The sequence below is a fragment of the Bos indicus x Bos taurus genome, chromosome 12, assembly GCF_003369695.1.
Source record: "Bos indicus x Bos taurus breed Angus x Brahman F1 hybrid chromosome 12, Bos_hybrid_MaternalHap_v2.0, whole genome shotgun sequence".
NCBI lineage: Eukaryota > Metazoa > Chordata > Mammalia > Artiodactyla > Bovidae > Bos > Bos indicus x Bos taurus.
This window is the reverse complement of record NC_040087.1, coordinates 69,460,889-69,484,486: the sequence shown is the minus strand read 5'-3', so window position 1 is coordinate 69,484,486 and position 23,598 is coordinate 69,460,889. Positions and strand designations below refer to the sequence as shown.

Sequence of the window (23,598 nt, the reverse complement as noted above, 5' to 3'; positions counted from 1 at the left end):
CAACGGGTGTTGGCAATTTGATCTCTGTTTCCTCTGCTTTTTCTAAATCTGGCTTGTACATCTGGAAGTTCTCGATTCATGTACAGCTGAATGCGGGGAGCGAGCTCCGCCCATGGCAAAGGTCTTGAGGAAGGAGGCTTGGCATACGCAAAGGCGGGATCAAGCCTCAGGAGTCTCCCTGGAAATTCTCGAGCATCTACCCCCAAAGCCAGAGTCTGCCTACTTTCTGCTTTGTGCTTTCACCTACACCTCTGACGTTATGGGGGGCTGTCCCCCACTACCTCTCTCTGAAAAAAGAGTTAGCTTACAGCTCCAGTTAATAATTCCTGAGTGTGACAGTGTTTCGACCTACAAACACCTTTGGAAGTCCTCTAGCCTGCCTGAATAGGTTTCTCCGGCCACATGTGATTGCTCAGAGCCTCCCAACTGTGAGAGGCATGAGATGTTCTAAACTGTCTAAATACAGATTCCTTTGAGCAGTTAAAAGATTGATTAGAAATTGTATTAGTGAAGGGATTTTCACTTGTTGGGCCAATGTTTGCTGCTAAGTTTCCATATCCCTTACCTGCTGTGTCCCTGGCAGTGTATTGATTAATATAATTGGTGTGAGTAGTAGCTTTAATGTTTGTAACCTGGGACCCTTGAGTTAATTCTTTTTCTTGTTATAGCCCACCACACCTTTGCTCTGTAGGAATGCAACTTTATCTAATGCTTTTTGGAGGCTGGTGCCTGACTTTAGAATAATCACCTTTAGAGAAAAAGGCCTCCGGGCCAGAAGATGATGCAAATTACCTAAACTTTTGCATTTGATAAGTTTGCAGGAAGAAAGCCTGGCTTACTGCATGACTCTACCCCTTCCCCCATTATCCTCTATGCATAACTTAAGGTATAAAAACTACTTTGGAAAATAAAGTGCGGGGCCTTGTTCACCGAAACTTGGTCTCCCCATGTCGTTCTTTCTCTCACCATCTGGCTGAATTATTCAGCCTCTTTTCTCCACTGAATTTCCTCACTGAGCTATCCTTATTTCAGCCTCTTTTCTTCACTGAATTTTCCTACTGAGCTATCCTTATTTTATTACTCTTTATATCTTTAATTAACGTTTAATTAAGCAGTTGTTTTCTGATCCTCGCTGACGCCGTCTCCGCTTCGAATTCCCTGGATCCACCAGGGCTGGACCCCGGCAGCTGAAGCCTAGCTTGGAGAATTTTGAACAACACTTTGGCTGCATGTGAAATGAGTGCAATTGTGCAGTAGTTGGAATATTCTTTGGCATTGCCTTTCTTTGGGATTGGAATGAAAACTGAGTTTCCCAGTCCTGTGATCACTGCTGAGTTTTCCAAACTTGCTAGCATATTGAGTGTGGCACTTTAACAGCATCATCTTTCAGGATTTGAGATAGCTCAACTGGAATTCCATCTGCACTAGCTTTGCTTGTAGTAATGCTTCCTAAGTAAAGCCCACTTGACTTCACACTCCAGGATGTCTGGCTCTAGGTGAGTGATCACACCATCATGATTATCTGGGTCATGAAGATCTTTTTTGTACAGTTCTTCTGTGTATTCTTGCCATCTCTTAATATCTTCTGCTGCTGTTAGGTCCATACCATTTCTGTCCTTTATCGAGCCCATCTTTGCATGAAATGTTCCCTTGGTATCTCTAATTTTCTTGAAGAGATCTCTGTCTTTTCCATTCTATTGTTTTCCTCTATTTCTTTGCACTGATCACTTAGGAAGGCTTTCTTATCTCTCCTTGCTATTCTTTGGAATTCTGCATTCAAGTGGGTATCTTTCCTTTTCTCCTTTGCCTTTCACTTCTCTTCTTTTCTCAGCTATTTGTAAGGTCTTCCCAGACAGCCATTTTGCTTTTTTTCATTTCTTCTTCTTGAGGATGGTTTTGATCACCGTTTCCTGTACATTATGAACCTCCATCAATAGTTCTTCAGGCACTGTATCTATCAGAACTAATGTCTTGCATCTATTTGCCATATCTACTGCATAATCATAAGGGATTTGATTTAGGTCATACCTGAATGGCACAGTGGTTTTCCCTACTTTCTTCAATTTAAGTCTGAATTTGGCAATAAGGAGTTCATGAACTCAGCCAGTCAGCTCCCAGTCTTGTTTTTGCTGACTGTATAGAGTTTATCCATCTTCATTTGCAAAGAATATAATCAATCTTATTTTGGTATTGACCATCTGGTGATGTCCATGTGTAGAGTTGTCTCTTGTGTTGTTGGAAAAGGGTGTTTGCTATGACCACTGCATTCTCTTGGCAAAACACTGTTAGCCTTTGCCTTGCTTCATTTTGTACTCCAAGGCCAAATTTGCCTGTTATTACAGGTATCTCTTGACTTCCTACTTTTGCATTCCAGTCCCCTGTAAAGAAGAGGACATCTTTTGGGGGTGTTAGTTCTAGAAGTTCTTGTAGGTCTTCACAGAATCGTTCAACTTTAGCTTCTTCAGTATTACTGGTTGGGGAATAGACTTAGATTACTGTGATATTGAATGGTTTGCTTTGGAAATGAACAGAAATCATTCTGTCATTTTTGAGACTGCACCCAAGTACTGAATTTCAGACTCTTTTGTTGACTATGAAGGCTACTCCATTTCTTCTGAGGGATTCATGTCCACAATCGTAGATATAATGGTCATCGGAATTAAATTCACACATTCCAGCTCATTTTATTTCACTGATTCCTAAAATGTTGATGCTTACTCTTGCCATAACCTATTTGACTACTTCCAATTTACCATGATTGATAGACAGAACGTTCCAGGTTCCTACGCAATATTGTTCTTTACAGCATCAGGATTTACTTCTATCACCACTCACATCCACACCTAGGTGTCATTTTCATTTTGGCTCAGCCTCTTCATTCCTTCTGGAGCTATTTCTCCACTCTTCTCCAGTAGCATATTGGGTACCTACTGACCTGGAGAGTTCATCTTTCAGTGTCCTATCTTTTTGCCTTTTCATATCTTCATGGAGTCCTCAAGGCAAGAATGCTGAAGTGATTTTCCATTCCCTTCTCCAGTGGACATTTTGTCAGAACTCTCCACCATGACCCATTCATTTTGGGTGGCCCTATATGGCATGGCTCGTAGTTTCACTGAGTTACACAAGGCTGTGATTCAAGTGATCAGTCTGGTTATTTTTAAATGTAGCTTGCTCCTTGGAAGAAAAGCTATGACCAACTTAGACAGCATATCAAAAAGCAGACACATTACTTTACCAACAAAGGTCTGGGGAAACTGGACAGCTACATTTAAAAGGATGAAATTAAAGCATTCTCTGATACCATATACTCAAAATGTATTAAAGACCTGAATGTAAGACCAGATACTATAAAACTCCTAGAGGGAAATATAGGCAGAACACTCTTTGACATAAACAAAAGCAGTGTATTTTGAGGTTCTCTCTTAAAGTGAAGGAAATGAAAGAAAAAATAAACAAATAGAACAGAACTAAACTTAAAAACTTTTACTTGGAGAAGGAAATCATCAACAAAATGAAAAGAAAAGACACTGAATCGTAGGAAATATTTGTAAATGATATGACCTATATAGGATTAATATCCAATATATATAAGCAATTTATATAACACCATTCCAAAAAACAAACAACCCTATTAAAAATGGGCAGAAAGAACTAAATAGACATTTTCCAGTGAGGAAATGTGAATCAAAACCACAATGAGATATCACCTCAGACCTGTCAGAATGACTTTCATCAAAAAGAACATAAATAACAAATGCTGGTAAGGATGTGGAGGAGAGGTAACACTCATACACTATTGGTGAAAATGTAAATTGGACAGCCACTATGAAGAACTATATGAAGGCTTGTCAAAGAGCTAAAAACAGAACTACCACATGACCGAACAATTCAACTTCCTGTGATATATCCAAAAAAACAAAAACACTACTTCAAAAAAGATACATGTCCCACAATGTTCATATAAGCATTATTTACAATTGTCAGAATATGCAAGCAACCTAAGTATCCATACACACACCTCTTTTGGGGGGCGGGGGTGGGGGGCAGGGGTGGGCAAAATTACTGCAGATGGTAACTGCAGCCATGAAACTAAAAGACACATGCTCCTTGGGAGAAAAGATATGACCAACCTAGACAGCATATTAAAAAGCAGAGATACTATTTTGCCAGCAACAGTCCATCTAGTCAAGGCTATGGTTTTTCCAGTAGTCATGTATGGATGTGAGAGTTGGACTATAAAGAAAGCTGAGCACTGAAGAACTGACGCTTTTAAACTGTGGTGTTGGAAAAGACTCTTGAGAGTCCCTTGGACTGCAGGGAGATCAAACCAGTCAACCTCAAAGGAAATCAATCTTAAATATTCATTAGAAGGACTGATGCTGAAGCTCAAACTCCAATACTTTGGCCACTTGATGCCAAGAACTGACTCCTGGGAAAAGACCCTGATGCTGGGAAAGATGGAAAGTGGGAGGAGAGGGGTATGACAGAGGATGAGATGGTTGGATGGCATCACGGACTCGATGGACATGAGTTTGAGCCAGCTCCAGGAGTTGGTAATGGACAGGGAAGCCTGGCGTGCTGCAGTCCATGGGGTCGCAAAGAGTCAGACATGACTGAGTGACTGAACTGAATGGAACTGATGGTAAATGAAACAAGTCAGAGAGAGAGAGAGATAAATACTGTATGATATTGCTTATAAGTGGAGCCTAAAAATATAAGAAACTGGTGAATAAAACAAAAGAGAAATAGACTCACAGATATAGAGAACAAACTAGTGGTTATCAGTGAAGTGGGGGAGCCATATAGTGATAGGGGAGTGGGAGGTACAACCTATTGGGAGTAAGGTAGCCTATAACGATATATAGTACAACACAGGGAATACAGCCAATATCTTATAATAACTGTAAATGGAGTAGAATCTTTAAATATCATATAAAATTTTCTAAAAGATGGAAAAAGAAACAATTCCTTAAGGCTAATCAAGTAGGCAAATTAATGCCTTTGGCAAATGTTTACTTTCATGTAAGCAACATGCCCCCCTGGAGAAGGGCATGGCAACCCACTCCAGTAATCTTGCCTGGAGAATTCCATGGACAGAGGAGTCTGGCAGGTTACAGCCCATGGAGTCGCAAAGAGTTGGACATGACTGAGCAACTAATACTATCACTTTCACTTTCAAGCAGCATGCCAGGAAGGGTCCAATTTCTCAAAGGCAACATTCCAAAGAACTAGTGGGAAGAGAAAGAAAACCAGATAGACAATAGCTTACATGTGCATCAAAGAGTAAACTTTGAGCGAAACACCACCTCACAGCTAATACAAGATTTTCATAGTGCACTTCCAGTGAAATTTCCTATTTATTTATTTAGTTATGGGAGTTAAACATTATGTGCCAAGACAAACTTCTAGATAATTTGTAGGGAAACCTGAGTATTCATCTTCTAAATGGTAGAAGGTGCAACAGAATAACAAAAATGATGATGGAGGACAAGGAAGATGCTTGACTGGAGTGTATGGGCATTGTTGCATTTCCACATCACCTAGAAACAAATTAGCCTATGTTCTACAGTCTCTGTGGAGAAGGCAATGGCAACACAGTACTCTTGCCTGGAAAATCCCATGGACAGAGGAGGCTGGTAGGCTACAGTCCATGGCGTCTCAAAGAGTTGGACATGACTGAGCGACTTCACTTTCACTTTTCACTTTTGTGCATTGGAGAAGGAAATGGCAACCCACTCCAGTATTCTTGCCTGGAGAATCCCAGGGACGGGGGAGCCTGGTGGGCTGCCGTCTATGGGGTCGCACAGAGTCGGACATGACTGAAGTGACTTAGCAGCAGCAGCAGCTACAGTCTATGACTGACGGTGACATGCCAGGGCCCCCATTTTCACACTTGTTGCTGTTCTTCAATTGCTCAGTCATGTCCTATTCTGCAACCCCATGGACTGCAGCACACCAGGTTCTCCTGTTCATCAACAATTCCCAGAGCTTGTTCATACTCGTGTCCATCGAGTTGGTGATGCTATCCAACCATCTCATCCTCTGTCATCCCCTTCTCCTGCCCTCAGTCTTTGCCAGCAACAGTCTTTTCCAATAAGTCAGCTCTTTACATCAGGTAGCCAAAATGTTGCAGTTTCAGCTTTAGCATCAGTCCTTCCAATGAATATTCAGGATTGATTTCCTTTAGGATTGACTAGTTTGATCTCCTTGCAGTCTAAGGGATTCTCAAGAGTCTTCTCCAACACCACAGTTCAAAAGCATCAATTCTTTGGTGCTCAGCTTTCTTTACGGTCCACCTCTCATATGCCTACATGCCTACTGGAAAAAAACATAACTTTGACTAGACAGACCTTTGTTGGTGAAGTAATGTCTCGTTTTTTAATATGCTATCTAGGTTGTTAATAGCTTTTCTTCCAAGGAGCAAGCATCTTTTAATTTCAAGGATGTAGTCACCATCTGTGGTGATTTTGGAGCCCCCCAAAAAATAAAGTTTGTCACTGTTTCCATTGTTTCTCCATCTATTTGCAATGAAGCGATGGGACTGGATGCCATGATCTTTGTTTTTTGAATGCTGCGTTTTACGCTAGCTTTTTAACTTCCCTCTTTCATTTTCATCAAGTGTCTCTTTAGTTTCTCTTTGCTTTCTGCCATAAGGGTGGTGTCATCTACATATATGAGGTTATTCCTATTTCTCCCAGCAGTCTTGACTTCAGCTGGTGCTTCATTCAGCCTGGCATTTTGCATGATGCATTCTGAATAGAAGTTAAATAACAAGGGTGACAAAATTCAGCCTTGACGTACTCCTTTCCCAATTTGGAACCAGTCCATTGTTCCATGTCTGGTTCTAACTGTTGCTTCTTGACCTGCATACAGGTTTCTCAGGAGGCAGGTATGGTGTTCTGGTATTCCCATCACTTTAAGAATTTTCCAGAGTTTGTTGTGATCCACAAATTAAACGGCTTTAGTGTAGTCAATGAGGCAGAACTAGATGTTTTCTGGAATTCTCTTGCTTTTTCTATGATCCAATGGATGTTGGCAATTTGATGTCTGGTTCCTCTGCCTTTTCTAAATCTAGCTTAAAAATCTGGAAGCTTTTGGTTCATGTACTGTTGAAGCCTAGGTTGGAGAGTTTTGAGCATTACTTTGCAAGCATGTGAAATGAGTGCAATTGTGCGGTAGTTTGAACATTATTTGGCATTGCCTTTCTTTGGGATTGGTATGAAAAATGACCTTTTCCAATGCTGTGGCCACTGCTGAGCTTTTCAAATTTGCTGGCATACAGAGTGCAGCATTTTAACAGCATCATCTTTTAGGATTTGAAACAGCTCAGCTGAAAAAGCGTGGTTCACTGGAGAAGGGAATGCAAACCACTTTAGCATTCTTGCCTTGAGAATCCCATGAACAGTATGAAAAGGCAAAAAGATTTGACACTAAAAGATGAACTCCCCAGGTCAGTAGATGCCCAACATGCTACTGGAGAAGAGCGAAGAAATAGTTCCAGAAGGAATGAAGAGGCTGAGCCAAAGTGAAAACAATGTCCCATTATGGATGTGTCTGGTGGTGAAAGGAAAATCCAATGTTGTAAAAAGCAATATTGCATAGGAACCTGGAATGTTAGGTCCATTAATCAGGCTCACATAGCCCAAAGATTAACAAGACTCTGCTCAAAAAAGGATGAAGAAATATCTTTAATTTGCTGAGAAAAGTATTCCTAAAAAATAGAAGCTCTAGATAAGTAGCAACCAAGTAAAAGAAGTGCTTGTTTTCATTTAAATTGCTTGGTTTTATCTTTCAGTGAGGATTTTGTTTATTTTTAATGAAATATATATATATATATTAATGTGCACAACAAGATGTTTGACATAAATGTACACTGGGAAATGATTACTGTAGTTAAAACAGTTAACATATCCATTGCCTTGTACAGTTATCTTTTTGTGTGTGCAGTGAAAACACTTATAATCCACTCTCTCAGGAAATTTCAAGTATACAACATGGTTAAATAAGGATTTTTAAAAAATCAAAGAGCCCAGGACAAAGAGACATCTAAGATCTCATTTAACAAGAGCTCTCCAGCACATGACATTTGTGGCAGTTCATTTGTAAAGACATCTGAAATATTTAACCCCTTTTATACTAGATAAGACTAGAGTAAAATATAAAATAACTTTATAGCATTTCTCAATACAAAAACACTAGAAACATCAAACCAGATTTTATTAAAGCTGCTATAATGCATACTACAAAAACCCAAATATTGCATTAATGACTTCAATGAATAGCAACATAAATACCCTCTAAAATTGCTAAAAACAAATTAAAATTTCAAATTTTTTCCCAAACACTCAACCATTTTCTTTAACATTATCAAAAACAATTATAACCACAGAATATCATGAGTGAATCTAATTTGGCACAGATTTCACTTCTATTTTTATTTAGTAAGCACAATTATATTAAATGTGACTAGATGTATCATTTAAAATATAATCATTTATTTTATTAAATACATATTTTTCTCCTAAATTTAATGTTATTTGTCCAATCACTGAACTCACTTTTAAACATAACTTTGATGTAAATGAAGGTTTAAATGAAAAACAACAAAATTTCCATGAATACCACAATAAAATTTAGGCAAGAAAACATTGAAAATCGGTTTGATAATTTTGATACCTAATTTTTAATTAGATTTCAGTATAAGTTTAGTGGGTATTATGCACCAGCCTATGCATAAAAGTTATCAAAGGCAGCCTGGTCTGATCTCCAAACAAAACTTTTCATTATATATTGGTAAAGTTTGCTCAAACAACAAACTGGCTTAAAACAAATATCAAGTATCTCTGGTAAGAAGTAAATAACACAGCGACAAAATTTTTAATCTACAGAGAACTTTCCCAATATGCTTCTGATTCTTCAGAGGAGGTACAAACTTTTGTACCAAATGACACTTACCTTGCGGTAAATCATATGGCACATGGCTACTCTTAATCTCATTCCTATACGCTGAGTGTAATAGAAGAAAAAGTGGTGCAGAATGTTCCAAATTAAAAAGCTGACATTCAGTACAACAGTGTAGCCACAGGCTTTGAGCAAAGCCCCAGAATCAGAGGGATCATAGTTTTGAAAGTAAGTAAGTAAATCCTCAAAATATGTTGGTAATAGTACTCTGAAGATTTCCTAAAAGGAAAGGAAAAGAAACCTTAATTAGAAATATAAGCCAAAAAAAAAAAAGAAATATAAGCCATACCAGTTTTCCTTACCACAAGCTTTGCTTTTTTTTTTTTAATTTAATTTTTGTTGTGGTTCAGTTGCTAAGTCATGTCCAATTCTTTGTGACCCCATGAACTGCAGCATGCCAGGCTTCCCTGTCCTTCACTATCTCTTGGAGTTTGCTCAAATTCATGTCCATTGAGTCAGTGATGCCATTTAACTATCTCAGCCTCTGTCACCCACTTCTCCTTGCGCCCTCAATCTTTCCCAGCATCAAGGTCTTTTCCAGTGAGTTGGCTCTTTGCATCAGGTGCCCAAAGGATTGGAGCTTCAGCTTCAGCATCAGTCCTTCCAATAAATATTCAGGACTGATTTCCTTTAAGACTGACTGCTTTGATCTCCTTAAAGTCAAAGGGACTCTCTTCAGAACCACAGTTTGAAAGCATTAATTCTTCAGTGCTCAACCGTCTTTACAGTCCAACTCTCACATCTGTACATGACTACTGGAAAAACCAAAGCTTTGATTATGTGGACCTTTATTGGCACAGTAAAGCATAGTTGATTTACAATGCTATGTTAGTTTCAGGTGTACAGCAAAGTGATTCAGTTATACATATAGCTATTCTTTTTCAGATTCTATTCCCATATAGGTTATCATAGACTATTGAGTAGAGTTCCCTGTGCTACACAGTGCTTTCTGCTCACTGTCTGATGCTTTGCAACCTTATGGACTGTAGCCTGCCAGGTTCCTCTGTCCATGGGATTCTCCAGGTAAGAATACTGGAGCAGGTTGCCATTTCCCCCTCTAGGTGATCTTCCTGACCCAGAGATCAAAACCACATCTCCTGCATCTCCTGCATTAGCAGGTGGATACTTCACCAATAAACCACGTGGGAAGCCCCATGCTATACAGTAGGTCTTTGTTAATTATTAATATATATTCCATATATAGTAGTGTGTATATGTTCACCCCCAAAGTCCTAATTTATTCCTCCCCCTGCCTTTCCCCTTTGAAAACCAAAAGTTTGTTTTTGAAGTCTGTTTGGAACAACGTTCATTTGTATCATTTTTTTAGATACCACATATAACTAATACCATATGATAGTTGTCCTTCTCTATCTGACTTACTTCACTCAGTATTATAATCTCTAAGCCCATCTGTGTGGTTGCAAATGGTATTATTTAATTCTTTTTTGTGACTGAGTAATATTTCATTGTATATACATACCACATCTTCTTTATCCATTTCTCTGTCAATAGACTTTTATATTGCTTCTAGACTATTGTAAGTAGTGATGCAATGAACACTGAGGTGTATGTGTCTTTTCAAATTATGGTTTCCTCCAGATATGTGCCCAGTAGACGGATTGCTGGATCATGTGATAGTTCTATTTTTAGTTTTTTTGAGGAACCTCCATACTGTATAATTCACATTCTCACTAACAGTGTAGGAGGTTTCCTTTCTCTCCATATCTTCACCAGCATTTATTATTTGCAGACTTTTTGAGGATGGTTACTCTGACTGGTGTCAGGTGACAACTCATAGTAGTTTGATTTGCATTTCTCTAATAATTAACAATGTTAAGCATCTTTTCATGTGCTTTTTGGCCATCTGTATGTTTTCTTTTGAGAAATGTCTATTTAGACCTTTGCCAATTTTTTTGATTGGGTTTTTTTTCATCTATTGAGCTGCATGAGCTGTTATATATTTTGAAGATTAATCCCTTATCAATCACTTCATTTGCAAATATTTTCTTCCACTCTGTGGGTTGTCTTTTTGTAAAAGGAGAAATCAATATTGGCACAAGAATAGTGGGGGACTTTAGCACTCCACTTACATGAATGGACAGATCATACAGACAGAACAATCAACAAGGAAACAGAGGCCTTAAATGACACATTAGACCATATGGACATAATTGATATTTATATGACATCCTATACGAATGCAGCAGAATACACATTCTCTTCAAGTGTACATGGAACATTCTCCAGGATAGCTAACATGCTGAGCCACAAAGCAACCCTCAGTAAATTTAAGAAAACTGAAATCATATCAAGCATCTTATCCAACCACAATATTATGGATTACAAATCAACTCCAAGGGAAAAAACTTTAAAAAAAAATCACACAGATATGAAAGCTAAATAATATCTTTACTAAGCAACCAATGCATCACTGAAATAATCAAAGAGGAAATCAAAAAATACCTAGAGATCAATGAAAACACAATGATACTAAACCTATGGGATGCAGCAAAAGCAGTTCTAAGAGGGAAGTTTATACTAATACAATCTTATCTCAGGAAATAAGAAAAATCTCAAATAAACAACCTAACCTTACACCTCAAGCAACCAGAGAAAGAAGTACAAACAAAATTCAAAGTTAGGAGAAGGGAAAAAATGATAAATATCAGAGCAGAATTAATTAAATAGAGACAAAGAATACAATAGAAAAGATCAATGAAACTAAAAGCTGGTTCATCAAAAATATAAGCAAAATTGATAAGCCTTTAACCAGACTTATCAAGAAAAAAAGGAAGAGGGCTCAAATCAACAAAGTTAGAAATGAAAAAGAAAAAGTTACAATGGGCACTAAAGAAATACAAAGAAATATGAGAGACTATTACAAGCAAATATATGCCAATAAAGTGGACAACCTGGAAGAAATGGACAAGTGTTTAGAAAAGTAAAACCTTCCAAGATTGAAGATTGAATCAGGAAGAAATAGAAAATATGAACAGACTAATCATAAGTACTGAAATTGAAACTGTGAGTAAATACCTCCCAAAAAACAAAAGTCCAGGACCTGATGGCTTTGTCCATCAGTCCAGGACCTTTGTCTGGCTGACCAGACAAAGATACCACAGAAAAAGAAAATTACAAGCCAATCTCACTGATGAACATAGAAACAAAAATCCTCAACAAAATACTTGCAAATCAAATCCAATAACACATTAAAAAGATCATACACCATGATCAAGTGGGATTTATCTCAGGGATGCAAGGACTCTTCAGTATATGCAAATCAATCAATGTGATATATTATATTAACGAATTAAAATGATATATCCATAAAAGCCATATGATCATCTCAATAGATGCAGAAAAAGCTTTCAACAAAATTCAACATCCATTTATGATAAAAACTCTGCAGAAAGTGGGCATAGAGGGAACCTACCTAAACAAAATAAAGGCCATATACTACAAACCCACAGCTAACATACTCAATGGTGAAAAGCTGAAAGTATTTCCTCTAAGATCAGGAACAAAAAAAAGGATGTCCATACTTGCCACTCTTATTCAACATAGTTTTTAAAGTCCTAGCAACAGCAATCAGAGAAGAAAAAGAAATAAAGGAATCCAAATTGGAAAAGAAGTAAAATTTTCACTGTTTGCAATGACATGATACTATACATAGAAATTTCTAAAGCCACTACCAGAAAACTACTAAAGCTCATCAGTGAATTCAGTAAGCTTTCAAGAAACAAAATATGGAGAAGGAAATGGCAACCCACTCCAGTATTCTTGCCTGGAAAATCCCATGGACAGAGGAGCGTGGTGGGCTGCAGTCCATGGGGTTGCAAAAGAGTCGAACACGACTTAGCAACTGAGCTCACATGCATGGATGTGTACAAGTTTTGAAGAATTCTGTGGTTATTTCTTAACAGTGTCACATGCTCATTAAAATAATTAAATATAGGGGTGCCTCATCAGTAATAAATTTTCCCCAGGTGTAAATGTTCTCTGTTAACCTGTTTCTGCCTACAGAGTCAACTAATTTCACTAAGGTGAAGCTCCTTGGAAAAACTTAAGTTACAGTCCCCATTTGGTTCTGTGAACAGCTTTGACTAGCAAATAAATCCTTTGCATGCTTTTTGAATGTGAAAAAAAAAGAAACAAAGAAACAAAGTAAATACCCATAAATCTCTTGCATTTCTATACACAAACCAGCTTCACCTTTATTATTAGCATATTAAAATGGCATTTTCACAAAATGCTACACTCATGGCTAATCTAAAAGAAAAATATACAGATCCACTCTCTTCTATAAGACAAGCAGACAATAGCTTTAAACTTAAGCCAAAATTTTTCAAGTAATAAATCCTTGGTACACTGTGTTTGGCACACTGTGGATGCTCAATAAATATTACATCCAGTGTTTTAGAACACATTTAGTAGAACACCTAGTGAGTCTTTGCCTAAGATGAATGAGGAAAAGGTGACAGAAGAAGGATAAGATATTGGCTTCCGTATGAACAAGCCCTGCTGGTAGCCTGCCCCTGTCCCCTGTAGTCTCAATGTTCCAGCCCGACAGAAAGTCAAGATGGCTCATGTAGGCAAGACACACTCCTGCTATCATCTTCTGCTTTAAGAGCCTTTATGAACTGACACATTGGCAAAAAAACAGATCCAATCTTTCCCAGCCAGAATTCCACATGTCCGCAGATCAAGATATCAGACTTTAGCTTTTGTTGGAGTATCACAAATAAACCAGGCTTGGGAGGTTCCCAGACTCTCAGCTCCAGGTGGCACTGCATCAATATATCTCTAGACCTTAGAAGCTGGGATGTTCCTTGGAGTTAAAAATTAAACACAGCAGAAGACAAGCTAAAAACAAAATATCAGCCACACACTGCAGGTGTTGGTTTGGAAAAAATGATTTCTTCCCCAGAGCAAAAAATTAAAATACTAAACCAATCAGTTGGGAGGCATTAGGGCTTAACTCCTGAGTAAGTAACACTTACAGAAAGCAATTGTCTTTCCCCAAAGAAATAGCAACAATTGCCCACCCTGCCAAATAGCCACTCCACCAAACATCCTACTACGTTCTCCCTGTAGTCACCCCTTGAGAAAGTGCCCTTTTTCCCCAGCAAGGAAAACCAAACTCTCAACATGAATTCAAGTCACAAAAAGTAAACACTTAGGCCCTCAACATCATTTCCTCCACAGACTTATCAAAAGACAAAATGCCAAAAGTTTGGAAATCTTTCTGGAATTCCATTTTGAGACTAATTTTTCCTTTTAAGCAATCTCCTTACTAACACAGACAAGGTAAACAACTGGCAGGCCTGCTTTGATAGTTCTCTTCTGTTATCTGAAGTTGAGGAGCCCATGCACAAGAGGAAGGGACAGTAGAATCCAAAACACCAAACATAAGACAAAACTAACTAGCATTTTCTGCTCAGCCAACTAGTACCCAATCAGGATATGTACAGAAAGCTATCCTCATCCCTCAGATGGGTGTGACATTGAACCCCAACACTCCTGTTTTGTTGCACACACATGTTCACACCCTGCATCAACTGCTTTGTCTTCCAAGAGGTCACAGAAGTCTTCATCTACTATAGAGAAGTAGGGCTTCCCCAAAGGCTCGGCATTAAAGAATTTGCCTGCTGCAGGTTTGGTCCCTGGGTCAGGAAGATCCCCTGGAGAAGGAAATGACAATCCACTCCAGTATTCTTGCCTACAGAACCCCGTGGACAGTGGAGCCTGGCAGGCTACAATCCATGGGGTTGCAAGAGTCAGACATGACTTAACAACTAAACAGCAACAATAGAGAAGTAAGGGAATAATGCTTAGTTAAATGTGAGTAAGATGATCAAATCAGAGCAAGATAATCAGCTTTCAAAAGCAAAAAGACTCATAACCTTTCCAGCATGCTTCATCATTCATTCCAAGGGGCATGAAGAGCTTAAAAGAGCCTCTCATACAATGGATGGTAAAACAGACTTTTTATAGACTTTACTGAGGTGGAACAGGAAGCTTGCACAGAGAAGCAAGAATGTCAAACTGGACACATGCACAGTTCCAGCCCAAGTATGGCCAAGGACAGCCCAGTGCTGCAGCCTGCAAACCTGGGGCTCTCCACCAGAAGCCCAGCACTAACACCTGCCTTCCCAAACTGTCCTGAAACTTGTGATTGTTTCTGGGAATCGTTGCCTGTTACTCAGCTCTTTGATTGAGCCTAACATTGGTGTAATTATAAAAGAAATTAAGAGCAATATCACCCACCAAAGAGCATACCAACAGATGCAACAAATTCAGCCAAAAAAAAAAAGTGTAAATAAAGGTATATCATTACTGCTTAAGTGTCAGGATTTTTATACTAAAAGATATCATTTAATAACCCAGTTGAAAAAACAGTCTCATTAAGGAATAATGCCAGTTCATGGCCCATAGCTTCAATTCCTCTGTCTATTCTTGATCCTGAACCTCAACTAGTAAGAAATACAACAGCTGAGAAAATATTCACTATCAAACCTGAAACTAACAAAATTAAAATTTTCTGGATAAGTAGGAACAAAGACAAAAATTACCCATAAATCCTTCACTTTTGACACCAATCTATGATCTAATGAAAATTCTTTCCACAAACCAACTGAAAATAGTTTTATTCCTTCACAAGTATTCTTCACAACTGTAAAACCGTACAAGATTTTTTTAAAAAGCCCAACTTAATTCCACAATGCTCATCATTCAAAGTTCTCTGAGAGTCTCAGAGTCTCTGAGGCAGACATTCTTGATGGAGTCCTTCGTATTCAGCCTCCTAAAAGCATCATCTCTTTGACCCCACGTCTTGGTTCAGGGGAACTTCTTACACGTTTGATGCTAGAACTTCCTCAGTGGGTACAATGCCTCCTCCATGTTTCCCCATGAAACATTTCTTCCCCAATTCCATGATCTTTGATTTATGAGGAAAAAAAAGAAAACACAGGATATAGAAATAAATAATCAGGCAAAGAAAGACTGCTTGAGTCAAACATAGGCAGAAAAGACTGAGTTTGTGGGAAAAAATGAATAGGCAGTTAATCTTTAGAAATGGGGAGCAAGTGACAAGAGTAGAGTGTAGAAAGATCCAGAACTAAGGATGAAAAGCAGTCAATCTGGGGAAACCATAACCATCAGGATCCTAGATATACCTTCTCTCCTCTTTTACACAGTGGTCTTCATCCTGACTGCACCTTAGCATCACCTAGGGGAGCAATGTAGTTAAGGGTACTCAAAGGACGGAGGCCCGCCTTCAGAATCTGGTTTAGGTTCAACTGGCTAGGGATGGATCCTGAAGTTCCCTCTCAATAGACAATTCTGGGTACAGGAAGTAATCCCATGTAAGTATCTGCTAGCCTCCTCTCCTACAATGTCATGGCATTTGAGCCTGGAAAAGCTACAGACCTACTGTGAGGGACTTACAAGTACCACAAAGGCTGACTGGGTTGGTAAGTGGGTTGATTGGTTGGTTGATTGATTGGCTGTGTTTGGTCTTCATTACTGCAAATGAGCTTTCATTAGCTGCAGCAAGCAGGGGCTACTCTGTAGTTATAAGGCCCAGGCTTCTCATTGTGGTGGCTTCTCTTGTTGCCTAGCATGGGCTCTATGCACGTGGGTTTCCTTAGTTGTGGCTCCCAAGCTCTAGAGCACAGGCTCAGTAGTTGTGGTGCAGTAGGGCTTAGTTTCCTTGTAGCATGTGGAATCTTTCCAGAGCAGGGATAGAACCAGTGTCCCCTGCACTGGCAGGCGGATTCCTAACCACTGGAGCACCAGGGATGTCTATCACAAAGGGTTTTAATCAGAATTCAATGTAACATATCATGCCTCCAAGAAAAATCTTTATGACCCCAAGTCCTGAGGTTCCAGTGATGAAATTAAGACCTTTCCGCACAGTAGGAAAAATTGAGTGTTCAGAAAACACTACATTCACAAAATGAAAAGATGAATCCAAATGGGTTTGTTAAGTTGCCTCTAAAAGGAGAAGGAACTAGAATGGAACAAGGATATCAACATTTTTTTTAAAAGTAGCTTCTTCTGTTGATTTAACTCTGAGAGAAGCATGAAAACATTATACAGAATGATAATTACAAAACAACTAATTTTAAAGCCATTCCTATAATCTCAGAGTAAAATGAAACAAAAGTAACTAAATATATACTCATCCAATTGGTTAGCAGAGCCATATAAAAAAGAACAATTCTAAAATGATTTTTTTTAAAATAATTTGAAAATTACCCTCTGTGTGATATATCTCCTTAAAAAGAATATGAACTGCAAAAAATTCTAAAACTGTTTTTGAGAAGTCACATTATGTATGGGTGATAGTGTTCATATGATAAGGTAATCATGTATGGATTGAGAGCTGGACTATAAAGAAAGCTGAGCACAGAAGAATTGATGCTTTTGAACTATGGTGTTGGAGAAGACTGTTAAGAGTCCCTTGGACTACAAGGAGATTCAACCAGTCCATCCTAAAGGAGACCAGTCCTGGGTGTTCATTGGAAGGACTGATGTTGAAGCTGAAACTCCAATACTTTGGCCACCTGATGCGAAGAGCTGACTCATTTGAAAAGACCCTGATGCAGGGAAAGATTGAGGGCGGGAGAAGGGGACAACAGAGGATGAGATGGCTGGATGGCATCACCGACTCGATGGACATGGGTCTGGGTGGACTCTGGGAGTTGGTGATGGACAGGGAGGCCTGGTGTGCTGAAGTTTATGGGGTCACAAAGAGTTGGACACAACTGAGTGACTGAACTGAACTGAATCATTGAAAACTGGGATTAGATATGGGACAACAGAGAATAGATGACAGGAGAAAAGAGATATATTATAGATCTAAGAGAAAGGAGATGAAGAAAAAACACTAATGTCCTGAATCTGATTTGAATTGGAAATACTCGTATAGATTCGTGATTTGTTTCCCTTAAAAAAAACGTATGCTACAGCTTCCCTGGTGGTCTGCTGCTGCTGCTAAGTCACTTCAGTCATGTCCAACTCTGTGCAACCCCATAGATGGCAACCCACCAGGCTCTGCCATCCCTGGGATTCTCCAGGCAAGAACACTGGAGTGGATTGCCATTTCCTTCTCCAATGCATGAAAGTGAAAAGTGAAAGTGAAGTCACTCAGTCGTGTCTGACTCTTAGTGACCCCATGGACTGCAGCCTACCAGGCTCCTCCATCCATGGGATTTTCCAGGCAAGAGTACTGGAGTGGGGTGCCATTGCCTTCTCCGTCCCTGGTGGTCTAGTGGTTAGGAATTCACCTACCAAATGTGGGGGACTCTGGTTCTATTTCTGACCCAGGAAGATTCCACATGCCAGAGTGTAACTAAGCCCATGTGCCACAACTACTGAAGCCCAACTGCCCTAGAGCCTGTATTCTGCAACAAGAGAAGCCACCACAGTGAGAAGCCCACACACCACAACCAGAGAGTAGCCCCCATTCGCAGCAACCAGAGAAAAGCCCACACAGCAACAAAGACCCAGCACAACCAAAAGTAAAAATAAACCAAGTTAAAAAACTGTTAAATGTATTCTCTCTTTGTCCAATCAAAAAGCTGAGAAATAATAACCAACTAATCAGCAAGGAGCAACTCTTGTGCTCAGACTATAAACTTTAAATACCGTTTCCCACCAAAAGGAGCCAGAGTTGCTTGAAGAAATGCTGATACCAGGGCTGGGGGAAAAGCTGTACAAGGTGAACTAGAAATAACTTGTCACACCAGAAAGCAGAAAAGGCTAGCTAAGCCTACTAGAATATGTACAAAAGACTTAGGACCCAACCTGGATAGACTCCCACTGGACAAAGATGGCCAAACTTTGGCATAAGCATAACAACTATAATCATCATAACAACTGAAGCACATCAGAAATGCTTAAATACTCTGGGGCTTCACAAAACAAACAAAATAAACAACAAAAACAAACAAAAAAAAATTCATTAGCCCCAGAGGAGAAGCAACTCACTATTTTGAAAACTAGTTTTTAACATGTAAAAACAGGCAGTTCAAGATGGCAGAGTAGAAGGACATGCACTCATCTCCCCCTGCAAGAGCACCAAAACTGCAATTCACTGCTGAACAACTATTGACAGGAGGATGCTGGAACATACCAAAAAAAAAAAAAGATACCCCACATCCAAAGACAAAGAAGAAGACACCACAAGACAGTAGGAGGGGCACAATCACGATGAAATCTAATCCCATACCCATTGGGTGGGTGACCCACAAGCTGGAGAACAATAAAACCAAAGAAGTTCTCCCACAGTTGTGAAGGTTTGAATCCCATGTCAGGCTTCCAAGCCTGAAGATCTGACAAAGGAACTGGGACTTTCCAGGGAATCTGACCTAAAGGCCAGTGGAATTTGATGATAGGACTTCCACAAGACTGGGGGAAACAGAGACTCAGTCATAGAGGACACAAACAAAATCTCATGCACACCAAAACCCAAAGGAAAGGAACAGGGACCCCACAAGATACTGAACCAGAACTACCTGCTAGTGTTGGAAGGTCTCCTGTGAAGGTTGGCAGGGGCTCACCACAGGGTCAGGGGCACTGGAAGCAGCAGTCCAAGAAGGTCCCCCTTGATGTAAGCCCTCTAGGAAGTCACCATTAACCCTACCATAGACCCCATAGACCTCAGGGCTGGGTCACCTCAGGCCAAACAACTACCAGGGAGGGAGCACAACCCCACCCTTCAGCCGATAATTGGATTCAAACTTTACTGAGCAAGGCCCTGCCCACCAGAGCAGGACCCAGTTTTTCCCACCACCAGTCCTTCCCATCAGGAAGCTTACACAAGCCTCTTTGCCTCCTCCATCAAAGGGAAGACAGAAGAAGCAAGAAGAACTACAGCCCTACAGCAGCTAAAACAAGAGCCATATTACAAAATATCAATCAAAACGAAAAAGGAGAAAATTATGTCCCAGATGAAGGGACAAGATAAAACCCCAGAAAAATAACTAAATGAAGTGGAGCTAGGCAACCTTCCAGAAAAAGAATTCAGAATGGTGATAGTGAAGATGATCCAGGATCTTGGGAAAATAATGGAGACGATGCAATAAATGTTTATCAAAGACTTACAAGAACTAAACAGAGATGAATAATACATTAGAAGGAATTAATAGCAGAATCACTGAGACAGAAGAACAAATAAATGACCTGGAGGACAGAAAGAATGAAAAGAAATGAAGACAAAGACAACATTAAAAATGTGAACATTTGCATTATAGGGGTCCCAGAAGGAGAAAAGAGAAAGAAAGAACCTGAGAAACTATTTGAAGAGATAATAGCTGGAAAATTCCTTAACATGGGAAAGGAAATAGTCAACCAAGTTGAGGAAGCATAGACAGTCCAATTAGTATAAATCCAAGGAGGAGCACACCAAGAAACAGTAATCAAACTGACAAAAATTAAAGACAAAGATAAAATATTAAATATTAAAAGCACCAAAAGAAAAACAACAAATACAAAGGAACTCCCATCAGGCAATTGCTGATTTCTCAACAGAACTCTACAAGCCAGAAGGAAATGACAGGATATATTTAAAGTGTTCGAAAGGAAGAACCTACAACCAAGAATACTCTACCCAACAAGATTCTCCTTCAGATTTGATGGGAAAATCAAAAGCTTTCCAGATAATCAAAAGTTAAGAGAATTCAGCACCACCAAACCACCTTTACAACAAATGCTAAAGGAACTTCTCTAGCCAGGAAACACAAGAGAAGGAAAAGATCTACAGAAAATAAACTCAAAAAACTAAGAAAACAGTAATCAGATCAAATGCACCAACCAAAAGACACAGACTGGTTGAGTGGATGAAAATATATGCATATGTGCACTTCCACTTACCATATCACTCTGCCTGACCCCCAAATTGTATGTAATTATTTTATATTGTTAATAGGCTTCCCTGGTGGCTTGGACAGTAAAGAATCTGCCTGTGGAAGACCCAAGTTTGATTCCTGGGTCAGGAAGATCCCCGGGAGAAGGGAATGACAACCCACTCCAGTATTCTTTCTTGGAGAATCCCACAGACAGAGGAGTGTGGTGGGTTACAGTCCACAGGGTTGCAAAGAGTCAGACGTGACTGAGCAACTAACACTTTCACTTCTTTCTCTCATTTTATACTGTTAGGTTAATTATGGCTTGCAATTGTAATTATCTTTTCTTTTTTATCTGGCTACTGATTGTGAAAACTGATAAAAATCTTTTACTATTGTAAACATGTAACTAGTACTCACTCAATACCATTTTGTCATGATTGGTCAACAGAAAAATAATAGAACTCTATATCATGAAAACTGAAATTTAATAGGAAAATGTGTTATCACTTTTTAAAATCCAGATGCATATCAGAATTATCTCGGAATTTTTTGAAAAATACAAATGTCTAGGTATTGCTTTTTTTTCTCCAGAGCTTTAGATATATCTCTAATGAACAGCCATGTTTAAAAATAACTGGACTATATGATGATCTTTTACTTTTATCTAATTTGTTTCACTTTTTCTATTTCATATTAATGCTCCAATTTTATTTAGTTTGTTTTCCAATTTCCCCATCTCTTCTTTTGTTTTTGATGTTCTTTCTCAAACCTTTATCATAAAGCACAGTAAGAAAGCTTTTGTATACATATAATATGTATAATATATATATTTTAGAAAACATGAATTTTTGCCTAGCTAAAAATTTTATGTAATTTTGATTCTACTTGTTTGACTTAGTATGGATAGAATGCTAGATTTCTAATTTTAAAAAAAGTAAATACCTGAAAAGCAACAAAGGTTTACTTTATAGCGTAGGGAGCTATAGTCAATATCTTATAATAACCTATAATAGAGAATAATTTCAAAAACAATATATGCATATATGTATAATTGAAGGCTTCCCTTGTGGCTCAGATGGTAAAGAATCTACTTACAATGTGGGAGACCTGGATTCGATCCCTGGGTTGGGAAGATCCTCTGGAGAAGGAAATGGTAACCCACTCCAGTATTCTTGCCTAGAGAATTCCATGGACAGAAGAGCCTGGCAGGTTACAGTCCATGGGGTCACAAAGAGTTGAACAGGACTAAGTGACTAACACTACTATATATAATTGAATCACCTTGCTGTACACCTGAAACATTGTAAGTCAACTATACTACAATAAAGCACATATATTAAGAAAAAAAAAGTAAGAAAGAGACTTCACTGGTGGTACAGTGGTTAAGACTCCACACTTTCAATGCAGGGAACATGGGTTTGATCCCTGGTCAGGGAAAAAAGATTCCACATGCCACTTGGCTTGGCAAAAATAATAAAGAAGGGAAAAAAAAGTTTTAAGTTAAAAAAATAAGAATTCTCCCTGCCATTCCTATGCATATTATAGCTCAGGGTAACCAAAGAGTTCACAATGACAAAGTGACTCTGTATTTGAGCTAATAAATGAAAAAGGTAAAAATTAGAATTAGAACGTCAACATTTTGTAATTCCTAATGAGTTAATGAATCTTAAGTAATGATCATGAATAGTTCCTAACATCTCACACACACAAAAAGAGAAGACTTTATCTACTTTATAAGGGAGGTGCACAACCGTACAAGCCTACCTCCTACATAGAGAAGGGGCAGGGAAATCCTGAATGAGTCAGATCAGCTTCTAACCACTAACTTAAGGTGCCAGAAAGTGAAAGCGTTAGTTGTTCAATCCTGTCCAACTCTGTGACTCCATGGGCTGTAAGCTGTCAGAGGAACACGCTAAATGACACAGGGAGAGAAGTAAAACCACGAGACACATATTCCTTGAGGTTGTAGGATCTTTTTTTGGTCAAAGATCATTATATCATTTACTAATCACCAACAATATCCTAACTTGGAATAAAACGTCTTTTCTTTTCAGTCCTTCTTTCCAGGACAGTACACTTTAATCAGTTAAAAGGAAAAGAGTAATCCCCCAGAGGTCCAGTCCTTTAAGCATCTTTCTATTCTAAAGATAAATACAACCATTGAGCTACATCATGTTTCCTAGACATTTTATCCTCTGATCTTAAACCACTGGCCTCTTTCCCTACCAGTTGCATCCATCTCAGTACTGATCTGCATATATACAGCAATGCACTGTATATAAAACCTTTTACCTCAAAAAGCGTAAAAATCGCAAAAGGCAAATAGGATTTCCAGTAACACTTTATGATTGCTTTCATTAAAGAAGGCTCCCGTGTGTCTTCATTAGCTCTCAAAACTTCTTGATCCCAGTACCTGTGATGAGAAACAAAACAGTAAAGAATAGCGTGTCCACCAAAGGGAAAACGGGGAAGTGGCAGAGTGGAAGGTAAGCGTTTACCACAGGGCACTCTGTGGCTGCCCCATAGATGCTGACTAATTGCTCACAGGGCTCCTGTGAGCAAACATGAATGGTGCAGACCCTGAAGCACCAGGCCTGTTTCGCATCAACAGGCCTTTAAGGGAAAAGTCCTAGTCTCAGGAAACAAGTTCCTGGCAAACTTTGCTGGATTCACAGCACCATGAACAGCTCAAGAGGGCAGAAAAGAAGCTGCTGCTGCTGCTGCTGCTAAGTCACTTCAGTCGTGTCCGACTCTGTGCGACCCCGTGGACTGCAGCCCACCAGGC

The 23,598-nt window shown here is 39.0% G+C and overlaps 1 protein-coding gene across 2 annotated transcripts in view; it reads right to left on the bottom strand.

Moving 5' to 3' along the window:
* Positions 1-23,598, bottom strand: part of LOC113902482 (multidrug resistance-associated protein 4-like) — a 298,821-nt gene that overhangs the window by 220,773 nt on the left and 54,450 nt on the right. For both annotated transcript variants that reach the window (XM_027557816.1, XM_027557814.1), the window contains exons 3-4: positions 23,106-23,226; positions 8,956-9,180 (exon numbers count right to left, since the gene is read on the bottom strand). In XM_027557816.1, coding sequence (XP_027413617.1) covers positions 8,956-9,180; positions 23,106-23,226 — 346 coding nt within the window. The remainder of the gene's footprint in view (positions 1-8,955; positions 9,181-23,105; positions 23,227-23,598) is intronic.